At 43.4% G+C, this 25,495-nt stretch overlaps 2 protein-coding genes across 4 annotated transcripts in view; one reads left to right on the top strand and one right to left on the bottom strand.

Moving 5' to 3' along the window:
* Positions 1-1,114: 1,114 nt before the first annotated feature.
* Positions 1,115-25,495, bottom strand: part of ZNF641 (zinc finger protein 641) — a 36,615-nt gene continuing 12,234 nt past the window's right edge. The window contains exons 4-5 of one of the 3 annotated variants that reach the window (XM_036299094.1): positions 3,612-3,681; positions 1,115-2,842 (exon numbers count right to left, since the gene is read on the bottom strand). In XM_036299094.1, the coding sequence (XP_036154987.1) occupies positions 1,978-2,842; positions 3,612-3,681 (935 nt within the window). In that variant the 3' untranslated portion in view covers positions 1,115-1,977. Of the gene's footprint in view, positions 2,843-3,611; positions 3,682-17,912; positions 24,731-25,495 lie in introns of those variants that run through there. The other 2 variants (XM_036299091.1, XM_036299092.1) reach the window with 2 other exon arrangements.
* LOC118650778 (testis-specific H1 histone) lies at positions 11,150-12,204 on the top strand. The gene has a single exon (XM_036299095.1). The coding sequence runs from the start codon at positions 11,202-11,204 to the stop codon at positions 12,060-12,062; it is 861 nt and encodes a 286-aa protein (XP_036154988.1). The 5' UTR covers positions 11,150-11,201; the 3' UTR covers positions 12,063-12,204.

The following is a 25,495-nucleotide window of genomic DNA, read 5'->3' as shown; positions in this document are numbered from 1 at the left end:
TTTAAGATTTATCTCTTTAGAAGTTACTATGGCAACATGTAATTTCAAATCTTGCCATTGCCCAGCAACCATAATCTTATTACATACATTTTGACAATTAAAACATCCCGTGTACTGGCTGAGTTTAACAATCTCATCTATTAAATTTGGCCTTCCTGTCCTCACAATGTGACATATTGCCAGATGTATATCAGCCTTCCTCTCAATCTCACAGTGGTAAAAAGCATGTTTATCAGAGCTAGTGTTATGCCCAGATTTCAGGATCCCCAAAAGCCCACCAGGGAGCCAGCCGAGTCCGATGCAAAAGCATAAGAGTCTTTATTTCAAACCCAGGCTTGGCTCCCCTACCCTCCTTACCGACTCAACGGCAAGCCAAGTGGCAGAGAGAGAGAACTCTGTGTGCAGAGAGGTTTTATAGGGGGGTTGGAGTAAGGGGAGGAGAAAGGACTGTGGGCCCTGCCGATTGGCCAGGCGCAAGTTGGTGTCTTGTTACACAGGATGTGGTCATATCTATGGTGACTTCCCTTGATTGTCATTGGTTAGTTTAAAGAAGTCCTGGGTGTGGCTAGCAGAGGCTTGGGCTTCCGGGAAGAAGCCTTGCTGAGCACATGGCCAAGGCAAGATGGAGGGCGTAGCCCTTACCCTGGGGCAAGATGGAGGGCGTAGTCCTCGCCCTTTCACTAGAGAGTCCTGAAATAAAAGAAGGTGGAAACCCAAGTTGAAGGGAGTCTCATCCATGACCAACAGCCATATTTTAGTATTGAATGAGAAAGCAATTCCAAAAAATTGATCAGGAATAACACCAGTCTACCACATAGATTAGCTATCCTATAGAAAAGGTAACAAGTGTTTAAGAAACTCTAAACTAAGTGTTTAAAAAACTCAAGCAGGTAGTGTGATGAGGTAAAAGGTAACTAAAATTAAGCTCAAAAAACCAGGTTTGGCCGAAACCGGTTTGGCTCAGTGGATAGAGCGTCGGCCTGCGGACTGAAAGGTCCCAGGTTCGATTCCGGTCAAGGGCATGTACCTGGGTTGCGGGCATATCCCCAGTAGGAGATGTGCAGGAGGCAGCTGATCGATGTTTCTCTCTCATCGATGTTTCTAACTCTCTATCTCTCTCCCTTCCTCTCTGTAAAAAATCAATAAAATATATTAAAAACAAAAACAAAAAAAACCCAGATTTGAAGAAATACCAAAGCATAACTTCAAATGATATAACTCTGCTGGGAACACTGCATCTGGCAGACACTGTCACCACAAAAACAAAAGGCAGGGGTAGACGACCCAGGTATTTCAGGGCAGTCTACACATAAAAAGACAGGGTTTTGGGGAAGATATGTGCTACAAAACAAGCATGACAGGCATCTAGAATTATCAGTTGTATACAGATTTATCACACTATTATCTATCTGCTTCTTGACACTCAGCCTCAAATAATTAGGAACTGGAGGGCAATGGTGAAACAAGATTTGGTTCCTGCACCAGAACAATGCAGGATAAGACAACTGGAGGCAGGGTAGGAAATAAGACCATCTTCCTTAATCAGAATTTTACTTTACAAAGGGGATGCAAGGATAAAAAATTTTCCTAGTACAGTGATACTCAACCTCAGCATTCTAGTGTTCTGTTAAGAAAACAAATAATACAGAAAAATATTTATCTCAATGGGTAATTTCCTTGATTTGCTTTAATTACAGAACCTCTTAACCCCCAACTCCTAACCCCATCATGAATAATCTAGTTTAATACAAGTTAAGTCTATAAATAAGTTTGTTATTTCTCCTCAAAAAAAGAAAACACCAAAAAAACCACTTTAGTAATTTTTCAAGAATGATTGTTTATAAAATTTACCTAGAGAAATTAAAGTGTCAGTCATTTTGCCCCTATAACACATGGTGCTCCAATTCAAGTATCAATGCCGTATGCTTAAACACATCACCCTTAGTTGTTCTGTTAGCATGCTGGCTTGGAGTCTTCTTAATCACTCTTTTCTTCTCCTTGATAATGTCTATACTCTGGCTTCAGCTCCCATGTGTTTTTGTGGATCCCTTTCACATTCTGAATACCAATTTCTTTTAAGATTTCCATCAGGTAGACCACAGGCTGTTTTGTGATGTCCACCAAGTCCTTAAGATTATAATACTGATGTTTCTCAAAAGCCGAAAATAGCATGTCTAAAACATATTGTTTATCAGCTCGAGCTCGTTTGCCATCTTCTTTCTTTTTCCTTTCATATTCAATATTGTATTGATGATTGGCAACAGGTTTGTAATTGGTTGTCACAACTTTGTCCAGTTGTTGTGATAGCCGTACAGGTTTAGAAGACTCTATTTGCAGTCTCTTTAATCTCATGTAGTTTTCACTTGCTGCAGGTCGGCATTCATCTCTTTGTACCACTATTCCTTCCAATGAAAGCTTATCTGATGAGCTCTCAGTAAATACTGTTAATGTTTGCCCTCCAACACTTCTCAAGACAAATGGATGTTTTCTAGGACCGCTGACTGAAGCTGGTTTTCCAACAATATCATGAATATTTGCAAGATCCTCATTCAAAGTAAATGACACCTCAGTCCTTCCTTGATTCTTGGCAATCCGCAGTTTCCCGACTTCACCTCTTCCAGGGGCTTTAGCCCACAGCTGTGACAAATATTTAGGAACCTTGACCAGCCACACTCTGGTGTTCTGCTTGGCGCCGGTCAGGTCGAGTTCCCCACGCTGGGCCATGGGTCTGTTCCCGGAAGAGGAGTGCGACCCAAAGCAGGCCTCTGGTGCTGGGTGCCTGGGGCCGAGTGTTCGCAGCACGACGCGAGCCACGGAGAGAGGCCGACGCTTCAGTGCCCAGCTGCCAGGTAAAATTACAGAATTAATTCTCTTTTCTTTTTAGACTTAGCTTGAAAACCCACTAGAAATCATATTACCCTTTTTAGAACTAGACAGACTTACACAGTAAAAGCACATACTTTAGAGTTAGACAAACTTAATCCTACACTACAGATACTTTACAAGGGAAATTTAGATCAAAGCTAGAACTTTAACTGCGTGATAGCAGGCATTCAAACGCAAATTGACCATTGTCTCTTGCAGGGCCTGAGTTGAGTCGTGCCCAGGCCAGGTGGGAAAGTCTTTATTTGTCTGGGAATTGCTCTGGGCTACCCCCGCATCCCAGAAAGCGCGGAGCCACCCGCCGGAAGGGAGGTGCAGAAAGCCTGTGGGCTCCTGTGGCCACTGGGAGAGGAGGCCGGCTTGCATGCGCGAGATGGGGAAGGCGCTGGGAATTCAAACCTTCTCGCCGCGGTTTGGGAGTGCTGATGGGTCATGAATAAAGTTTAAGAGATCAAGAATTTGACTACATTTAACAGAGAAATCTCGGGCCTTTGGCATAGCTTTAAGCATCTGCTAATAGAGCTCTCTCTCTCCTGTGACCCGGAAATTACCCATTTTTACACCCAGCTAAATTATACTTCCAAACAATACACTCCTAAAACGCCCTTAAGGTACTGTGGCGGCAGCAATTACTCTGGAGTGATCCCTAATAACAAGCCTAACCTCCTTGCTTTTCAGCTCCCGCTGTGCCCCACGTTGGGCGCCAGAATATAAAACATGCAGTTTACCTGGGGCTGTTTTCTCTCCGCACCCCCACAGAGAAGGAGACTTGAACCGGTTCCTGCAATCTGGGAGGCGCTATTGGGATTGAGAAATAATGAAAGACAGACATAAAATAGATCAAAAGCTGGTCCTGGGTGGGCTTCTGTCCTCTTCTGGTGGAGAGGCAGAAAGACCAAGTCCCAAAGCAGCGTGTTTGTTTTATAGTCTCAGTTACAGGAAGTTATATCACATCTGAGTGGGCCTTCGACATCATGAGATCCATCCTCTTAATACTGGGCGGGATAGTAAAACTGGGTGGCGCCCAATCTTTTGACTGGTCACGCCCCCAAGGGAGTGGCTCTGCCTGCTCCCTGGGTCCAGCTGACATAAATTAAACCAAGTGTATTCTGATGGCCCCCAACAATCACCAAGTCAAATGATAGTTCAATTCGCCTTCTCAGTCTTCATCTTGCACACTTCAGGAGACTGCCATGGAAAACCAGGAGCAAGTAACCCACACCTGGGACCCAGGTTATTGTGAGGCTGTTACTAGGCAGTTTGTCCTCCCTATTGGTTTTTAATATAGTTTTTTTTAAAGTATAAACTTAATGTTTATTTATTCTTTTGATGGTTGAAGGAGGAAGTATATAAGAAAGTGGGATAGGAACTATGAGTGGGAACATTAATCAAGCATCCAATAAGGGAAATTAGAAATCAGAAGCAAAGAAAGAGAATCTCAGTTTTTCTGAACCTAATAAAGGTGGAAACTGATAGGTCAATGAGAATCCAGTGTTATTTTAGAAGAACAATCTGGTTGTTGGGGGACAAAGCTGCTTCTTTGGTGATGAGGGTGGGTGTTGAAATATGTGGTATTGTCTTCCAGCATTGGCTGTTGTTTCATGGCAGTTTATGTGAATAGTAGAATTCAATGTTTCTTTAAATACACAAGGTTTATTTTTTTTAATGAATTCTACGTTTCTAATGATATAACTTCTGAATCAATTTAAGTGCTTTGTAAAGTTAGCTTTTTAATCTATTAAGTTTATAGCCGATTTGTGATTGTAGTATTGGTAAATAATCTAGATTTCTAGCCTAGGTCCATAGGTCCACGGATTTCTTTCTTTGAGGTTTTGTAGAAAAGGCTGCTCCTCTTTTTGGCATATTTGTGCATGCTAATGTCAAAGGAGACTTTTTGAATAATACTTAGCTATAAAAATAATATAATAACATGTAAATAATATATACGAGAGCTCTCATGTATATTGATATGTAGAACCTGTCCCGAAGAGGTGGTGAGGTGACAGGAGGCAGGACTGTGCATAAGTTTCCAGGATTCCAGCACAGGCTTCTTCACACATAAAACACAAACTCACAATAATATTATTAAGAACTTTAAGATGACAACCTCAGTATCAAACTTCAAGCATGGAGCCCTGTATGGCAAGCATTAGTCACATGTTCATGAAGTTGGCCCTGCTAATTACATTAAAGGAATTTTCTCCAATGTAAATGATGAGGGGTCACATTCCTTATGTGTTCCTGTTGTGTAACTTATCTTGTGCAAAATGGAAGGCTCATTCACATTGGTGATATTTACAGTATTTATCTCTATTACCTAAGGAGAGAGAAATTGTCCCATACTCATTGTTACAGTCATAAGATTTCTGTCCACTGTGAATGGTCTTTTGTTGCCGGGAGCCGGTCCATGCTTGCTGTTTCAAGGGACCTGGCATATATGGCATACTGTTCTTAATATGTTTGCTCACCTTCTTGGCACTATGTGTTTTAACCAAGGTCTCTGAGAAAGATTGTTTCCCCAGGTAGGGATTTTCCCCTGAAGTTAGGGAGGGAATAAAACCTCTTAACTAAGTGCCAGGCGGGTAATTAATCACTTTAACTATGAACAATCATGCTTAAGCTACATAATCTTTACTCCCTGGAATGGAGATAAGAAACGCCCTAACCTTTGTAATAGAGATTGATAGGATTGAATCAACTGGTATAAATATAGATGTAACAAGACAGCAAGACACAGAACTTAGAACACAGAACTTAGAACACAGAACTCAGAAGACAGAACCTACACACAGAACTTAGAACACAGAACCTACACAGAGCCTAGAGACAGAAGAACTTCGCTGGAGAGAACATGGCAAAAGATCCTGGGCTGAACCTGACTACAGAAATTGGCAAGAGAACCTGACTAGAACCTGGTAACTGAACCTGGCTGGAGAACCTAGCAAGGGAACATGGCTTCAGAACCTGGCTGGAGAACCTAGCAAGAGAGCATGGACACAGACCCTGGCAGGAGATCCGAAGCAGAACCTCTCTGGAGATCCAGACCAGAACTTGGCTGGAGATCCTGGCTGGAGATCCTGGCTAAGCTGCTGATCAACTGAACACTGTCTCCGTGTCCTTCCTTCTTCGCCGACTCCGTCCACACCTTTGGGGACCTCTGGACCTGCTGGGGTGGGACCCCAGCATTTTGTTACCTAAGGGATGAAAGAGCAATGAATGCCTTTCAGCACTCATTGTGTTCATAGGGATTCTCCCCACTGAGTATTCTCTTATTCACAGTAAGTTAAGAACTACAGCAGAAAGATTTTCTATACTGGGTTATACTCATAGGGCTTTTCTCTGGTATGGTTTGTCATGTTTCCTAAGGGTGAAGTAACACTCAAGGCTTTCCCAAAGTTACTGAGTTCCATTTTTTATTCTATTGTATACAGTAAGGGAAAAGCTTCTTGAAGGATTTTCTCTATTAATTACAATAATGGGATTTTCTCCAGTGTGAGTTCTCATGTGCATATCAAATGAGATCCCTTCCACTCTCTTTAAAAAAAAGGTTAGTTGCAATGTGAAATCTGAGACCATATCAGTGAACTTTTCTTACCCCGTAACATAAAAAACTAATGGTCTCTCTTCTTTTACCCACACATAATTCTGTAGCCTTGCATTGTAAAATTGCAGTGCATTGGCCATTTGGAAAATATTAGTTCATTGAGTTATGCAGATCTTCCACAAACCGACATATTTTACTATGCATTGTCCAAAAATCGTAATTGTTAATATCACCAGTGATCTCAACAGAAAGTGTTGGGATGGTGTCAAATTTATTTTAGCTGATACAGCTCTTCTAAAATTTTATTTTTTGTCTACAAACTGGATTTTACCATTAGCAATAAAGTATGTCAGTTGTTTTATATAAAATTATAGAGTCACTTTATTCATTTCTGAGAATGTTTGGTAAATACCTAATTTTGAATAATTATTGTTTGTATTTCAGTTGTTCTTTCAAGTACAAATGGTGTTTCATGAAAAAGTGGCTAATTCACCTTGCAACAAATTGCACAAAGGCTTGTCCTTGAGACAATCACTAAACTTCAGCACATAGCAGAAATGCTTTATTTGCACACAGAATGTTAAAAAGAAGGGTACTCAAGGATTGAGATTTAATAAAATGATAATTTTTTATTGCTTCATCAAAGATATTTTCAGGTTAATTGCTGAGAGATTTGCCTGGGCCTCCCAGTGTGATCACCTGGAACTCATTTCTGAAAAATTATGCTGAAGAGTAAAAGAATGAATGCTCAATTGCCAGGCTGTCTCCATGCTCTTAAGGAATCTTGTTATTTTATTTTTAACATTCCTTTTTGTGAACCACTGTAGTCTTCCCCAAAGCCCTGAAAGTACTAGCAGGCTTATTTGCTTAAATAACTATTTTGGGATCATTTGCATTAAAGTGGGAGGCACATAGTAGTTCAGGAGGGGAAAAGGTCTTAGAATATAAGACAAAATGAGAAGAAAAGTTCCTTTCCAGAAAAAAGAACTAGCAGTTTAAGGTCAGTGAGTGAGGGAGTTGTAATAGACTGTTGAACACATTTCTGTTATCTGTTTGGAGAGAGGTAAATTGAGTCACTGCAAGATAATTGAGTCAGAAAGACCTAACACCTTGGAACTCAGGCCTGTGGATTAAGGAGAGGCAGTGAGTTACAGATGGAGGTTAGATCAGTGTGTGCTCCTAATTTTTGCTGCGCTCTGGCATGGAGTTATCCTTGGTGAAGTTAGAGCTGTATAACTCTGTATGAGGGAGTGAGATTAATTGACATTTCTGATGTTCTTACATTTTAGTATAGTAAAGCTTGCGTATTCTCTAAATCAACCAAGTTCCTCGAGAGATCTCAGAGAAGCTTCGAGGAAGAGTCTTGTTATCAACTGAGAACAAAGCAATCTTGCTCTGGATCTTGAAGCAGAAGGATTTAAGCTTGACATTATCCCCTAGCATCTTCCCTCCCCCACAACTCCCATCCGCAACCCAGAAGGCGTCCAGAAATTAAGAGCTGTTGCTCTTTCTCACAATAGGGTGATGATGTCCTCGCTAAGTGATAACTTCTGGTTTATAATCAGAGACCATTCAAATTGCAAGGGATAGTTGTCTTTCTGGATCTTGGGTTGGTATCTCCTGATTAGGGGCTAAATGCTGCTTTATACTGACCCTTTTCCTAAATAAATTGGGGGGGGGGGTGCAGTATTTTTTTTTCCTTTTGGGGTACCAGAAGAAGAAGGCTTGCAAGTAGATTTTTTCTAAAGAGAAAGACAAGAACTCTAAAGGGTCGGTCTATGAAAAATGTCCGTCAGCTGGTTTTCTTGTTCTCTGAGCCAGCTGAATGGTAGTGGGCATTTGTTTCCTACCTCAAATTTTTGTTACCCCTCTATTACCTACAGCACATTTATACAGAAATCTATGTAGAAGTAAATGATTATATATAAATGAAAATGTTTTCCTTTTTTTGCCATAGGTGTTTTTGATATGTTTTTCATATATTTATTTTTCTTTCATTTCAGGCTAATTGGCCTCTCTTATAATCACAGGAGTATTAATACAATGGTTTTTTGACTTGGTTCTTGTCTTTCATGATGATACCATTGTGTGCAGCCAATCTGGAATTAGCTGGTTGGAAGGTCAGACTTCACTTACTTTCCTCCTACTCTCAAGTATACAGTTTTGTCTCTTTTTTCTCCTGGTGGTTGCCCCATCCTGTGGCCACTGACCTATGCAACCAGGAAGTATAGACAGATCAAGAGACTACACAAATGGGAGAATCCTGCTCCATGTGGCTCTGCCTCTCCGTCTGGCAACTCTTCCATGATGCATGGTCTGTGTCAGTGGTTCCCAAACTTATTTGGCCTACCGCCCCCTTTCCAGAAAAAATGTTACTCTGCGCTTCCTGGAAATTAATTTTTTTAAAATTCTAATAGCAATTAAACAGAAAGATATATGCCCCCAAATGCACCTGTGGCCATCGCCGCCCCCTGGATCGCTGCAGCGCCCACCAGGGGGCGGTAGCGCCCACTTTGGGAATCACTGGTCCATGTGTTAGTCCCCTCTCCTTGGAGATCCTCAGGTTCACACTACTCTTTTGGGAGAAGGTACAGTGAATGCTCGTAGATACTCATGATTTTGAGCTGTGATTATGGAGATAATAGAGATATGTAAGGTTGGGAGGGTCAATCTTGGCGAAAGGGAAACCAAGCACAGTATTGTAGTTAAGAACTCAGGCCTTAGAATTAAATAGACTTCAGTTTGAATCCAAACTTGACCACTTACTGCTCTGTGACCACTTACAGATGTGTCACTATGGTATCTGTCCTTCACATCTCGGCCCTATGCCACCTTTCCAATCTCATCTCCTGCCACATCCCTTCTCATTGTCTACTCCACCCCCCACCCCCACCCCAACACTTATATTTTAACCAGATAGAACTGCCTGGGAGTTCGTTAAAAAGTATGTCATCTGGCCCCATCCCAGACCTAATTACTAGAATTTGCACTTTATGAAGTGTGCATTAATGTTTAAGAAGTGCAGGTCTAAGCTACTTCCTAGAACTTTGATTCCTGGAAGAAACTATGTCACAGTAGACTGTTGAGTATATGTGACTGTCCTCTGGAAAAGTATGACATACTTTGCAATTTGAAGTATTCTTTGAATTATTCTATGAATTAGTCCCAATTAAACAGTGTCCAAACTAAGAAATCCTTGAGCAGCTAGCTTCCTTGGACCCTTCATTTCCAACCCTTTGAAATTTATCCTACTCTGCTCTACTGGTTTTCTGGGAGTTTTCTTGTGGATCCAGAGAAAGCCTCGGCACCAGAAAGAAGTTTTAGCAGACTCAATCAAATGCCTGCTATGTATGATGAGATAGTGAGTGTTAGGTACAGGATGAGACACAGAAATTGAAAGACTGTCTGGCTCTCAGGAAATTTTTTTATTTAGTTGGAAAGACACAGTCAGAATAAAACAATTTATGCCTCTTGTCATCTACCATCACCTTCTCTGATCCATTGCCATAATTATGTGATGTTGGTAGGGAAGGATTACTGCCTTTTTTTTTTTAAAAAAAAAAAAAAGAAATCAGATCCAAAGATATTAAGGGATTTATCAATGTCATATGGCTGTTGAAGAATTAAGATATGGCCCGGCCAGTGTGGCTCAGTCATTGAGTGTCAACCCAGGAACCTGGAGATCAGGGTTTGATTCCCTGGTCAGGAAAACATGCCCAGGTTTTGAGCTCCATCCCCAGAAGGAGGCAGGCAGAAGGCAGCCAATCAATAATGTTTCTCTCTCATCAATGTTTCTATCCCTCTCCCTTCCTCTCTCTTAAAAACAATAAACATAAAAAGAAAGAAAGAGAAAAGATGAGAAAAGAAAAAAAAGAAAAGAAAAGAATTAAGATATGTATCTGTTTTCCAGCTTCAACTCTAGGGTTGTTGGGTTTTTGTTTGTTTGTTTGTTTGTTTTTTAAATATTGTGGCACACTGTACCCTTTAATGCCAAAATACTTTAAAGTAAAGAAAAAGCAGTATAGGAGTGTAAAAGCAATTGTGGTAGTTAAGAGGAGAGAAATCATTAGCAGGATTCAGCTAGGCAGAGAAAGGGGGTGGACAATCCAAGAGGAGGCACTGGAGGGAGATGAGCTCAAAGGCTGTTCAACGAATAATGTTTAGACCAATGTTCTTGGACTACTTGGAATCTGATTGTTCCAATCCAACGGAATGAGGCATCTGAACTTCCAGGTGTGGGTACCACTGTGGTGCCTTCCGTGGTGGAGAGTCAAGGAGACATGTCTGCAGACACGGCTGAAGGGACTAACAGTGGGCCTTTCTAGGCGGGGTTGTGCTGTGGGCCACCGCATTTACTTCTCGGAGACATCTAGGACTTGTTTTGGACAGTTGAGAGCAGTGTCTCTCGCCCTAGGGACATATGGGTAGATGCTGTGCACTAATCTTCACAGAAAACTAGTGAACTTCAAAAAGTGGTCGAGATCAAGATCAATGAGAAGTGTGAGCATAAGAGCAGGGAACAAACTCGGGGGGATTATGAAGGTGGTTCTTCCGGTGCATCTGCGTGGAAGATCTGCAGTGGTTTAGACCCAGAGGGAAGTGGTAGGTGATTCAAAGTCAAAAAGGCCCCTGCCCAGGAGGGAGCTGCCAGCCCTCTCCTAGCTCTGAACCTCCAGGCTGGCCCGCCTTTGTGACGTGGCCCAGCCCCCCCAGCCCGAGCTCGGTCTTTGTAGGTGAGTCCCCAACCCAGCGCCCCGCGGAGCAGAGCTGGGCCATGGCAGAGGCGACCGGGGCCGTGGCGGAGGCGGCTGTGGCCGGGGCCCGGGCTGTGGCCGGAGCCGGGGCTGTGGCTGTGGCTGTGGACGGGGCCGGAGCCGGGGCCGACGCCGAGGCCGACGCCGAGGCCGAGGCGGAGAAGGCTGAGCCCAGTGGCGGATCTCAAGGCGCTGAAGTTAAAACCCCGCAGCCCACGGAAAAAATCCTCGCGGCCCCGCCGAGGCGGGACTCGAGCTCGGTGCTCCAAGTGTCCCAGCTGCTGCTCGGAGCCATCGTCTCGCACGCGGGGCTGACGGTGGCCGCTCTCAGGAAGGAGCTGGGGAACGCCGGCTACCAGGTGCGCAGGAAGTGCCGGCGCCGCTCCGGCTCCGCGCGCAAGCCTGGCATCAGGAGCACTCTCATCAGGGTCAGCGGCAGCCACACCGGCTACTTAAGGGTCTGGAAGCCTCCAAAGCCCAAGAGGAAGCCGGGGCGCCCGAGGTTGGAGGAGGGCGTTCGGTCCTGGAGGACCCCTTCGGGGCTGCGGAGCCCCCGGAGGCGCCGCCGCGTGCGCTGCCGCAAGGCGGCCAGGAGGGCCCGGGAAGTTTGGAGACGCAACGCCAGGGTGAACAGCGCCCTGCGGAGGCTGAGGCCGAGAGTCCGGGGCCAGGTGCGCTCCAGAGCCAAGGACGGCACGAGGGCCAAGGTGATGGACAGGGGCAGAGGAAGGCTCGTGAAAGACAGGCCTCGGTCCCGAGAGAAGAGGCCCAGGGCAGAGAAGAAGCGGGAGCCTGGGAAGCCGGGAAGGCGGGCCATCCCGAGGTCGGCTTCGGTTAAAACGGGCCCAAGGGCTGCTCGCTCAGACTGCCGCAGCATCTGAAAGCCCTTGGCAGCCAGCGTGGAATCCTTAGTGTGGGAGCAACTTCCCTTCCTCCAGGCACAGAAGCCTTTCCCCATAGGGTTCCAATTAGAGCCGCTCTCACACTCATGGAAATGGACAAACTATTCACAAGACCTTTCAAATCACCATATTGTGTCTGTTTCCTCTTTATCCCCTGGGGGGCGTGGTGGGGTTGTGGAGGTGAGACCTTGTAGCAGGGACATGTGAGGTGAGGGCAGGTAAAGTCATTGAGAGAGTCTGTTCCTGCTACAGGACCCGGGAACATGCCTTTCAAAAGAAAACAGGTAGAAGAAAACCAGTAATTCATGGTATTAGACAGAAGTATTGAATTAATGTTAGACCCCCTAGCAACTCCATATCGAGTTTGGGGGAGAGGGCAGGGAAGGAGAGAAGTGGAGAAATCACTGGGGCAAGAGGAGACAGCCTTTAAGTTGAGTGGTCTCACTGACCCAAAGTGTTCTTACCTGAAATTCCTTTTAGGAAAAAGTCCCTTCTCCCAGAATTGATTGTAAATGGCTTTCTAGATTTTTGCCCTGATGATAATTTTTAAAATGTTTTATATGTTAATCCTCCGGTAAATGAGTGTGTGTGTGAAACATTTAGCACAGGGCTTGGACAGGGAAGGTCTGTCTCATCACTGAGAGTTAAACGAGTATAAACAATTCTTGATGTAGTGATAATGTGCTATAGCAGAAAACTGCTGGGTCAGTACTTAACAAGACCAGGTTCTAGTCAAAGTTCTGCCACTCCGACCTTAGCTGAATTACTACTTAACCATTCATGGACATGGTTTCCTTGTCTGGAAAGAAAGAGAAAGAAAGAGAGAAGAGAGGAGAAGAGAGAAGAGGGAAAGAAAGAAAGAAAGAAAGAAAGAAAGAAAGAAAGAAAGAAAGAAAGAAAGAAAGAAAGAAAGAAAGAAAGAGAGAGAGAGAGAGAGAGAGAGAGAGAGAGAGAGAGAGAGAGAGGGAGGGAGGGAGGAAGGAAGGAAGGAAGGAAGGAAGGAAGGAAGGAAGGAAGGAAGGAAGGAAGGAAGGAAGGAAGAAAGAAAGAAAGAAAGAGGAAGGAAGGAAGGAAGGAAGGAAGGAAGGAAGGAAGGAAGGGAGGGAGGGAGGAGGGAGGGAGGGAGGGAGGGAGGGAGGGAGGAAGGAAAAGGAGAGAGGAGAGAGAGAGAGAGAGAGAGAGAGAGAGAGAGAGAGAGAAGGAAGGAAGAGAAAAAGAAAAATTGGTATTGAACTAGGATGATTTTAAGTGTCAGTAGAATAAGAAGGACTTAAATATCACATATGCTTTGATTGACAAAATTCAATAAGGGAATTTTCAACTGGGAAAGTACCAACTCCTAGAGAGTAAACTATTCATAGAATGCATATCAGAAACACAAGGAGATGGGGAAGGTTAGATAATGAATAGCTAGTTCTTTTGCTTTTCCGAAAAAACAACATGTACTGAGCACTATATATAAAATATGGAGCAAATGTATGATTCCTTTTAGTTCTGAATGTGGGAGTTAAGAATAGATGGGAGTAGTTCTCATGCCATAGGCCATGACAGGACACAGAAATGATTCCTAGGGAGCCCTGGCCAGGTAGCTCAGTTCATTGGAACACTATCCAGATATTCCAAGGTTTTGGAAGAAGCCTTGTGGGATAGAGGATTGCTAGGAAGGGAAACAGCAGAGTAGTTGATTCAGGGAAATGATGTTTCCAGCTGAAGCCAAAGGAGTGGGGGGAAAGGGAAGCACCTTAGAGGTGCTTTTTCTGAAAAGAGGTGAGTGAAGGTGAGAGGTGGGAAAGTGTGAGAACCTGGAGAGCTTGTTGCAGAGTATGCCAAATCAGCTTTTCCCAGAAGAGTCTGATATCTCATTCATAGATGATTTGAACTTTAAAATTTCCCCCTGCTGTAATTAGACATATGTGCTCTTACATTGTCTGTGAGCAGCAGAATGAAGCAAGCAGAGACAGAATCAGAATAGGGAGCCATCTGAAGAGATTAAGAAGAACAAATTGGTAGTTACTAAATAGTCATGGGGCTGTGGAGTACAGCATAGGGGATATAGTCAATAATACTGTAATAGCTATGTATGGGGTGCCAGGTGGGTACTACTTATCAGGGGGATCACTTCATAAATTATATAAATATCTAACCACCCTGCTACACACCTGAAACTATTATATAGTAATATTGAATTGTATTGTAATTGAAATATAAAAATTTAAAGAAAAAAGACTAGAGAGCCATCTAAAAGAGAGAGTGAGAAACACAATTAGAACAAACAATCAAGTGTTCTCATGATAGCCACATGTATTGCCCCTTTATAGTCCCAGTTATTTTTACCTAAAGAACCAGGTGGTCTAGAATTAGGACATCTTTTCCCCTAAGATTGGTAGGAAAGAACACTGGTAACAATTTGTTTTCTAGATTTCTTTTTTTTTTTTAATTTATTGATTTTTTACAGAGAGGAAGGGAGAGAGAGATAGTTAGAAACATCGATGGGAGAGAAACATCGATCAGCCGCCTCCTGCACATCTCCCACTGGGGATGTGCCCGCAACCCAGGTACATGCCCTTGACCGGAATCGAACCTGGGACCTTTCAGTCCACAGGCCGACGCTCTATCCACTGAGCCAAACCGGTTTCGGCAGTTTTCTAGATTTCTTAAGAACATCACACTTCTGTTTATATTATGATTTCTTCATTTATTTAGTAAACTTACCAAATTTATTAAATGACAGACCCTGATCTTATATAGCTAACAATGATCATTTCTGATTATTTTTCATTAAGCTTTAGGGTGGCTGTGCTCTGATGAAATAGAAAAAATAACCTTAACTCATTGGCAGACTATCAAAATCATCTAGATCCTAATCCTAGCTGGGTACTTCCGTGGAAGGAATTCCCAAGAATAACTAATCTCATCACTAGTGTTCACTATGACTAAGTCCTGCAATATGCTGGGCCTTTTGCTGGGAATAAAGACGGATAAAACATAATTCCCACTTTTCATTGCTCACAATATAGTGGCATATTTGGGTATTTAACTTTAGTCAGAGTAAATGGAACGTCCGTGACCTCAATTCTTTGCTTCCCTTTTATCTCAACAGCCCAGTGCAATGATGATCGGAAAATTGTTGGACTTTAAAAAAAAAAAATTGTTGGACTTTAGAGTTGTAATGAACCTTAAATGCTCTCTAGCATCAAATATTCAATGGTTATTGAAAAAAAGTTAACAAAATACAAATGACCTTTAAAAACATGAAAAATGTGCAATTTTACTCCTAAGAGAAATGCACATTAAACAATAATTTTAATCAATCCAAACATGTTTAGGAACCTACTCCATTGGTGAGGCTGTGGGGAAACCAGCACTCACATACAGTGTTAGTGGGCGTGTAAATCTCTGCCACCCCAATGGAGGGGATTTGGCTTTCCAAATTGCAAATTCAGATATCGTTTGACCCAGCTGAACTACACTTGGGAATTTATCTTTGAGATATTAGTGCACTGATGAAAATATTTATGTTCAATGTATTTAGTGCAGCATTGCAGCATTGGTTAAAGCATGAAGCTTCCCTCCAGTAAAATAGAATGAAGCTGTAAGAAAAAAAGGGAGATTCTCTATGTATTATTATAACAAGCTCCCCAAGATACATTAAGTGGGGGGAAAAATCAAGACGACCATACCAATGAAGGAAAAATGTATTTCTTTGTATTGTATAAAGAAACTTGAAAGGATACATAAAAAACTGGTCCTCTGTTGTGAGGGGAAGGTGATGGGAATTGTAGAGGAGACACAGAAGTTAGACTTTTTATTATAACTTTTTTGTATTTGTTTTCAGAATCATACAAATTGTGTAGAAATGTCAACGAAATCATCAATTACAGCTTTTTCGTTTATAAGATGATTGTGCTTTTGCATGCATTATTTAATTTCACCTTCATCTCAATCTCTTAGATCTTAAGTGAAAAAGCTAACTAATGTTTAGAAAATGTACAATTTAGAAATTGACTTTTTTTTTATCCTCACCCAAAGATGTTTTTCCATTGATTTTTAGAGAAAGTGGAAGAAAGGGAAAGACAGAAATATCGATGTGTACATCCATTGGTTGCCTCCTGCACGTTCCCTGACCAGGGCCTGGGCCAGGGAGGTACATGCACTTGACCGGAATCGAACATGGGACCCTTTGGTTCGCAGGCCAATGCTCTATCCACTGAGCCAAAGTGGTTAGGGCTAGAAATGGACTTTTAATAGTAATTTCAGTGCTCTCTTCACTACAATTATAGATTTTGAATGGGGCCTCACCATCTACTCTTTAACTCTACGAACATCTTTTTTATGTAGGTAAAGGTCAGAAGTTTAGAATTCATTCTACACTGAATGTTTTAATGATTTAGTGGTTTCTTGCAGGATGTTCTCAAACACATTGTGGAGAGGTGTTTTCAGAACATGTGAACACTTCCATTTGTCAGTGTTCTCAAAGCAATAGAGTTCACCTGTTCTTTCTCCCCCTCTGGGGAACTCTAACATGGCAAGGCTGTCTGGTTGGGCTGGAGGTTATTCCAGCCAAAATCTAAGTGCCCAGCAAGGACAGGAAGATAGGTTGTTTTGGAAATTAATATAGGGGCACATGTCAGGAAAGGACTTGGAAGAGAGGAACTGAAGACTGAGGGGAGGGAGGTGTCAGTGTGAGGCCTTGGATGAGTCTGGGAAAGGCAGTGATCTGAGAGTAAGAAGGAAGTCAGACCTTCAGCAGTCCACTGAAGCTGGCTAAGAGAACAGGCACCTCCATGAACAATCACAGCTATGTTTCTCCTCCCCCTTTTATCAAGTTCTTCCCTCCTCCCCCTTTTAGTTAGGGGAAAGACCAGACTAGTCAAAAGTTTTACTCTAAGTGACTAAGGAAGAGTGAGAGTGAACTGCAAGAAAATAGGAAAAATATGAAGCATGGAGGCAGGCAGCACAACAGTCTGGCTGGTGTTGGGAAAGCTACAGAGGGGAAGCAGCCCCACAAACAGTAGGCATGAAGCTCTTCAAGGCAATTCCCACGCAGGAAGAGCAAAGCCTTTGGGTTATGCCAAGGCCTGCCAAGCGGTTCCCTCTCTCTGCCCCAGTGAAGCCCCAGGGCTGGAAGGCCATGTCAGTGGGTCAAAGACTGGTGGTTTCTCCCCTGCCAACTTTCCATATTTTCTCCCATGCTATTTCTTACTCTATATTCTTCATAACCTGCCAAATGCCCGACCTCTTCACCCTCTAAAGTGAATGCATCTGGTAGACCAGTTCGTGCCTAACCCCATCTGTGTGCATTTCCTCTGGCTCCCCCCAAATCACCAAATATTGTGAATTTGCCTGGGGGGTCATTTTGCAGTCACCACCACCAGCTGGTTCCAGACTCGGCTAAGTTTTAAGGGCTCAGCACTCTAAGGGTCTCCCAAGAGGAGACCTGGCACTTGAATAACCGAGACCAAGGGCTTCCTTAAATTTGTGCCTTAAGCCCTCCTCAATCATCTGACCTGGCCTCCCCCTAAGCCTGGCCCAGCTCTATGCTCTGCTACCTCAGTCTCCAAGATGAGTTGAATCCCCGACTGGGGAGTGACATCTGGGAGCCAGGACTTCAGGAGGGAGGCAGAGAGGCCTATGTTGTGATGCCTTGAAGGTTTATATTTCAGGAAGGACAGTGAGGGGACTTACACATGGCTGCCCTACTTCCCCTGGGATTTCCCTGATCTGTCTCGGGTCCCTACTCTATTGCAGTTTTTGTGTTGGTTTTTTAATCAGGACTGAATTGCTGAGAATGGGGGGAGAGTAGAGGAAAGGACCAACAAAGGAAGTCAGTGACTGAGTCAATACATTCTTTATTCAATGACAGGGATCATAAAGAGCGTATTATAGACCCCTAAGGATACAGACGAAGGTCCTTCGCTGAGTAATCTGTGGGAAGTTCACAGTCCATCTGAGGGAATTAAGTCAGACAATTGCTAGAAATCTGGCAGGCACGGAGCAATTGGGCTGGATGGCAAGTAGGCATATACCCACAATGCTTCCTGGAAAAGAGCACCTTGGCGCACAGTGTCATGAGGCATGGCAGGAAAGTGATGGCAGGAGAGGGCTCCGCTGAGGAACATGCTGAGTACAAGTCCATGATCACAATCCCCCAGGCCTGGAACAGCCAGTGCCTACCATGTAGCGAAGAGCTCAAAAAATGGCTTGTAGAATTGGAACTAGTTCTCAGGAGCCACAAGAGATAAAAAGGGACTGAGTAAATCAAAATAGTGAAAAGTAAAAAGTTACATCAAGGGAAGAAGAACCTATAGGGAATGGAGTTGACGGTACCAGCAACTTTGGCCAAGTCCGGATATGAGAGATGCAGAATGGTGAGATGGCAGCTGAGCTGTTACAGCTAAGCCAAGAATTTGAGAAAAGAAAGTGGGAAGTATATGGAATGGACCCTGCTTAGTAGGCTTAAGGCTGATAGAAAAGAAACTGGACAAGAGAGAGGAACTATGATGGAAGGAAGACAGGGATTGGGAAGAACAAACACCTTCAGGAAGGTGTGGTATTTCCCAAACAAAACAAAACAAAATACCGAACCAAACCAATCAATCTGAAAAAGAGAAGTGGGAGTTAAGAGTGTAGGAAGCTCCCCTGGCCAGTGTGGCTCAGTTGATTGGAGCGTTGTCCCATATACCAAAAGGTTGTAGGTTTGATTCCCCGCCAGGCAGGGCACATACCCAGGTGGTGGGTTCGGTCCCAGGTCAGCGTGTGTGGAGACAGCCAATCGATGTTTCACTCTCACATTGATGTTTCTCCCTCTCTCTCTAAAATAAAATTTTAAAATAAATAAATAAATAAGTGAATAAATAAATAAATAAAACATGTCCTTTAAAAAAGAGTGGGGGATGAGCTCCTTTTATTGGGAATATGGAAGTGCTGACAGGAAGGGAAAAAGGGAGAGAGCCTGAGGTCTGGAGCTGAAGAAAGCAGTAGCCAAGCTTTTTTCTGCCTTAGGGGAGAGGGGCTGATCACCTCCCCCAAAGAGAGGTAGGTTCATTCTAACCTTTTGGCCTTGGAGATTCCCATAGGGGTGGCAGGTTTGCAACTTTCATTTCAGCCTATCCTCATGAGCAGGCCTAGGAGAGGAGCTGGAGGAGGTAACGATCCCTTCCTGAAGCCTGAATTGGACAGAATCTTCAAAGTAGGAGAATGTTGTGTTTTTTAAATAGACAATTTTTAAAGATTTTTTTTTTTTTTTTTTTTTTACTGATTTTGAGAGAGAGGGAAAGGGAGGAGAGAAACATTGATGTGAGAGCGTAACAGCAATCAACTGCATCCTGTACGATCCCCTGTAGGGATAGAGCTTACAACCCAGGCATGTGCCATGACTGGGAATCAAACTGGCAACCTTTCTGTGCCCAACCAACTGAGCCACACTGACCAGGGCAGGAGAATGCATTTTTTACATAGGTGCCATGGCTTAATGGGTTACAACCTCTACCTAGTAGAGTCTGGGTTCAAATCTCCCTGGAGTCACTCACATCTTACTAAATGAGCCTGGTTCCCTCTTATGTCCTCAGGGCTCCCTGATGCTCTGTTGCCCTTGCCCATACAGTAGACCAAATCCTGGTTAGAAATTCCTTGCATAGCACCTTATTGTTCTCTAATGCATTCTGAAGTTGGAAAACTTGGGTTAAGGGCTTGGGACAGTTGGCTTTACTCCCTACCTCTGTGCTCAATGTTCACCTAGTCTGCCTCCAGGGCAACTATTAGGCCCAGAAAAGGACCAGATAACTAGCAAAGGAGGATCATTTCCTTGGTTGTCAGTTTTTCAGCTTTACATTGGATTTCCCCTCTTTGGTGTGTCTGTTCCTTTTGTCCTTTCAGATTTTTGGACCCACAAATCCTGTGTCCACTTTAGAAGCTCCAGCCCCAATCAATCAAAGCAACGTGGTAGTTGCCCCACCAGTTTCTGAAACTGGTGACTGACACAGTCCTTTCATTGACTAAAGAGTGAAGGAAGGCCTTGGAACTCAAGAGGAACAGAACCGAAAAACAACTAGCTTGGAGAGGCTGCAGAAAATCAATCTGGCAACATATGTAAAGATCTCCTCTTTCCCCATTTGAAGAGGGTGCTGTACCGCTGATTGAAATGGAATTTGAATCTCTGAGCCAGAGGTTCTTAAACATTAGCATAACTCAGAGATCCAGAAAGACAGGCTAAAAGACTAATTGCTGGGCTCCCCTGCATTACCCCATCCCTAGTTTCTGAATCAGTGTGTTTGGGGTAGAGCCTGAGAATTTGCATTTCTAAAACAAGCTGCCAGATGATATTGATTCTGCTGGACCAAAGATCACACATTTTGAGAGCGTAGGCCTATTAGAGCATTCCAGGGAAAAGAAAGAACTTTTGCCAGCTCAGGATCTCTAAGGGGTCTAAGAGAATAGATTTTACTTTTCTGTTACTGCCTAGTCCCACTCACTCCCATCCAGAGATGGAAAGACCTATCTTCTGGTACCTATGGTTCTGGGTCAGGGTTCACCCCTGTCCTTGATATAAATAGATAACAGCAGTTTGATTGCACAAGTGCTGGAAAGGGAAGGATTTTGTCCCAAATTATATCACCCCTTCAGCTCCCTAAAGGCATAACATCATTTTAACAGGGGAACAGATTTTCCTTCCACTTCCACTACCAGATATCAGAACACTTAAAATGTAAACAGATCTGGGTAAAGCTAACACTTTGGGTCACATTCTCCTGTGTAAGGGATTCTTTAGAGATACTTCTTTGATGGGATGCAAAGGGGAAGATACCTGCGCCCTGAATAGAGGTACCACAGAGGGGAAAAGGTGACAGGTTTCTTATATGGGACTTCCCTATTTTACATTTTGCCCAGAGAGAACACAGAGACATTTTTTATTTAAAGCAGTTTGGATGGACATGTGGCAGAGGCAGTTGGAAGATGGGAGTTTGAGGCTGATTCTCTGTGGGAAAAATCATTCAAATCTACTTGCCCATATGATGGCTGCTGCTTATTTTATTTTTTGTCCAAAGGAAGTGGTGTTGGACCGAGGTAGAGAAGAAGAGTGGTACACCGGAAATGACCTAAAGGGATGCCCCTTCTGCAGAAGACCCTTAGACTCCACGATGCCTTTCAGCTGGGTGCTACGACTGCACCTACACTTTAGGGGCTTCACTTTCTAGCCTTACAATTACTAAAACAGATTAAAGGCTGGAGGCTAACATCTAATTACTAAGAGTGTGATCTGATAGTATGGAGAGTCACCTCCTACAAGTCTTTAAAACAATGTTTGTGAGGAGCTGGATTTGTTAGTATACCATATCTTTAAGAAAAAAATAGAGTAGATTGTAAGCAATACCCTTCTAGTCATTATAGACCAGACTATTCTTATATCCTACTGCCTCTGGTATCTTATTACTTAAAATATTTAGTGACCATTGCCTTGTACTTCTTGACATAAATATACTATAATGACCTTTCTGTGACCCCAGTTTAAGTGATTCCATGGGTAGACTAAATGTGTATGAAAAACTGAGTGAATTGCTAATGTATATTTTTTCAAAAATGAGTTCCTGGTTTTTATCAGATCTTCAAAACAGTATGTGATCCAAAACAGGTTCTGAACCACTGCTTAACAAAGCTGATTTGCATGAATGAATGAGGCAGAGTGGGAAGGTAAAAGAAATGGCATAGTCCAGTTTTACTACTGGAAGGCAATACTTTTCTATTCCTTGGGGCATCTCCTAATACTGATCCTAGAACACTCCTGTCTATGAGAACCTAGAACAAGGCGCCTTACAAAGGACTGGCCATTTTGCTCTAGTCATATCAATACAAGCAAGAGAAGTGCATTCCAGGCAAAGAAGGAAGACTGCTCTGCGCAGCAGAAGGCAGGGACTGGGCTGATCAAGTCATATCCACTGTAAGAAGCCCATTCAGCAAAATGACCTTATTTTCAAGTCCATATGGGTCCAGGGCTCTGAGGAGCTGTGATTCACCCCATGTTCCCTAAGCAAATGGGACAGTCATGAAATTAGACTGTTGCAGCTCACTTTATTACCTCTCTGGTTAATTCCACCAATTGTGGTTGAAAGATAAGTCTATTAAGGAAAAACCAGAATTTAAGCATTAAAAAGAGAAAAATACTGACTTTCATCCTCTTTGCTCCACTCCACGCCTCTCCCTCCCTAATCCCAAACTGCTCTTACATACAAGATAATTTTTAAATTATAACACTGGTATTAACACATCATCAATAAAGAGAAACAATGATCAACTCATCAACGCACAGATGCTAGAATATTATGCAAGTCCTGGAGTTAAGAGTCTTAGCATGGTCACTTTCCCAGAATTGTGAGGAAAACCAATTGGAAAGCTCATTACCCTGCATCAGCTGCAAAACTAAACCACAGCCATTTCCCCTAAAGTTCTGTTTCAGAGAGAATAAGATCCTCAAGAATAACTCTGTCCCCTTGATGAGGCCATCAAAGTCACATAAGAGTAATGAAAACAACCTGTAAGCACTGTGACTCCTGCCCTAATTTCTCAGCACTTAAAACAAGACAAGAAAACACACCACACAACAAAAACAAAAAACCCTCACTCAGCATAAAGCTTCTATATGCATCTTGCTTGAAATCAACAAGAGCCCACCTCGCTGAGGATGTTTCTTTCTCTCTCCCCCCAAGCAAAAACAATCTGTGGCCCAGAGATTCGGACATGGAATATATATCCACTGGTCTTGATCTCAGTGACATTCAAGAAGTCTTTATACCTCAATTTCCACAACACTACCCATCACATAATCCTTTCCACTAGGGCTCCCTTAATAGATCAGCTTACTTCCTATCTTGAAACAAAACAAAAACCCCATAAAATCCCCACTACCCTCATCACCAGAACACAGCCCCTAGAAAATCTAGCTTTTACAGTTTGCACTTTGCATGCTCTCTTCAAAGACCCTGCACACAGATACACATCGACACATAAAGACACAGTCGAGAGAAGAGGGGAACTGTCCAAGGAGATGAAGTTTTTTCTTCTGTGTGAGTCTGGATTACTTGGGAGTATAAGGTCCATATCTTAGCATGGTAGTATGATCTCTCAGCTGGATATACATATGTGCAGGATAAAGGACTAGGAATCATGGGTGAAAAGGTTATTATTTCTATTTTTCATCAGGTGGGGTTGAGAGGTGTGGATGTATATTTGGATGATTGGGGAAAAGGTGATGGACCCACACAGGAATGAGATCTGCCCTTCAGCTTTCACTTTGATAAAAAAAGGGGTCTCTTTTCTGTTTCCTCATTACTCTAACCCAGTGTTATCAGAGCGTTTCATGGAGTCACCAGTTCTGTGGGATGTGAGATAGAAAGAATACTGAGGTCAAATACATTTAGGAAACATTGCATTAAGAGGCTTAAAATTTGCTTTACTGCATACATTTTCAGAGCCTTTACTATGCCAACATGGTCTTTCTCTCTCTCCATATATAATGTAAAGAGAATATAAGCGTTATAGTATACAGTGGTGATACTAAAAATATTTAACAACTGGTATGGCATAGGCTCCAATCACATCAGAATGGACCTCAGCCATAAACCGCTGGTACCACTGTACCCTTGAGAATGGGCTCAGGCTGAATATCAGCCTATGTAGTAAGCATTGTTTCCCAAAAATTTTGCCCAAAGAACTCTATTTTATGTGGTATCTCACAGAAGTGGTGAAAAATGCTCTGGCCCATGCTGAAACCTCACCTTTCTAGGGATGAGGCCAGGGCTCATGATCCTGGCCATCGGGGGCAGAAGAGGGGCAGCTCTGGCAGAGACTCCTGGCAGCACCAGCTGATAGATGTGACCACAGCTACAGCAAAAACAGAAATCAGAAGACAGATGTCCCTCGGTCCCAGCTGCTCCTGGGACTCTGTCCCTGATGGGTCAGCAGGTGCCTGTCCAGGTGATGTTTACGGCCAAAGCTCTTCTCACAGCGAGGGCACTGGAAGGGCTTCTCCCCAGTATGGGTTAGCCAGTGTCTCACCAGGTGGTGCCGTCGGCCAAAGCTCTTCCCACACTCGGTGCACACGTGGCACTTTGGCACCGGTGGGGTGTGCTGCCGTTTCCTAGCCCCAGGGCTCTCTCCGGCTTCTTGACCTTTGCAGGATTTGCCTTCCGCATGCATTCTCTGGTGGCTGGCCAGATGGGAGCTGCATCGGAAATTCTTGCCACACTCAGAACACCTGCTGGGCTTGTCGTGCATGTGGGTTTTCTGGTGCCGGATCAGGTGATGTCTTCGCCCAAAGCTCTTTTCACACTTGAGGCAGCTATAGGGCCTCTCCCCGGTGTGAATTTGCTGGTGCCTGGCAAGGTGGGAGCCCCACACAAACTGTTTCCCACACTGGGGGCATGTGTGTGGTCTTAACAGGGAATCCATCTCTGTGCTACACAGAAGACTTGAGAAGCTCTCTTCCTGAAGAAATGGTGGGCCCAGGAGCATTCCTCTGGAGCTTCTGGGCATGGAATCCCAGCTCTCCTCCTGCTCCGGGTTCCAGAGAACAGTATCTTCAGACACACTAGATAACATTCTGGGAGGTTCTGCTTCTAGTTCAGGGGTATCCCCCTCATGCTCACTTCCATCTCCTGTGGAGAAGGGAAAATACCAACCCCAAGATGGGAGTCACCAGAGAGGACCTCAGGACCCAAGTCACAGGTGAGGTTATATGATGTCTATTAGGGCCTAAACCTCACCCAACAAGGACTGAGAGAACAGATTCTAATGTTGTACAAGACAGTGCAAGAGGTGTAGAAGTTAGAAGCCTAGGCTTAGGAGACAGACTACCTAATTTTGAATCTCAGCTTTCCTACTTAATTTCTGTTAGTCTTCATTTCTTTTGTAAAATGTAAATAATTATAAGATAGATAGCACAATACCTGAACATAGTAACCACTTAGTAAATGGTCTGTGCTATTGTGATTATTTATTTATTACTGTTACTTATTTACCACTGATTTTTACTATTACCATCTTCCTGCCTAAGCATAAATGGAGAGTTAAGGAATGTGCTGCAGTCATCGTGGGCTGGCTGGCCACCTGTCAGCAATACCAGAGACACTGCAGAAGCCCTTTCTGTAAGAGGTGGGAAGCTGAACAGCACCACCACCAACAGTCATAGCAGCAACTAGTGTTTATTGAGTGCTTTTTATGTACCTGGTGGTATTGTTCTATTATGTTAACATATTTAAATCTCACAATAACATATACGTGAGGAACCCAAAGAGAGGTTAATCACTTTTCCAAGGTCCTGAATTCAAATCCACAAAGTTTAGCTCCAGAAACCTGCCTTCTAATACCTTTCCACTATACTGTTCTGCTTCTGAAAAAAAAAGACCTCTAAACCTTTCGAT

Source organism: Myotis myotis, unplaced genomic scaffold, assembly GCF_014108235.1.
Source record: "Myotis myotis isolate mMyoMyo1 unplaced genomic scaffold, mMyoMyo1.p scaffold_m19_p_3, whole genome shotgun sequence".
In the NCBI taxonomy this organism is placed as follows: Eukaryota; Metazoa; Chordata; class Mammalia; order Chiroptera; family Vespertilionidae; genus Myotis; species Myotis myotis.
This window is presented reverse-complemented; position numbering and strand designations above follow the sequence as displayed.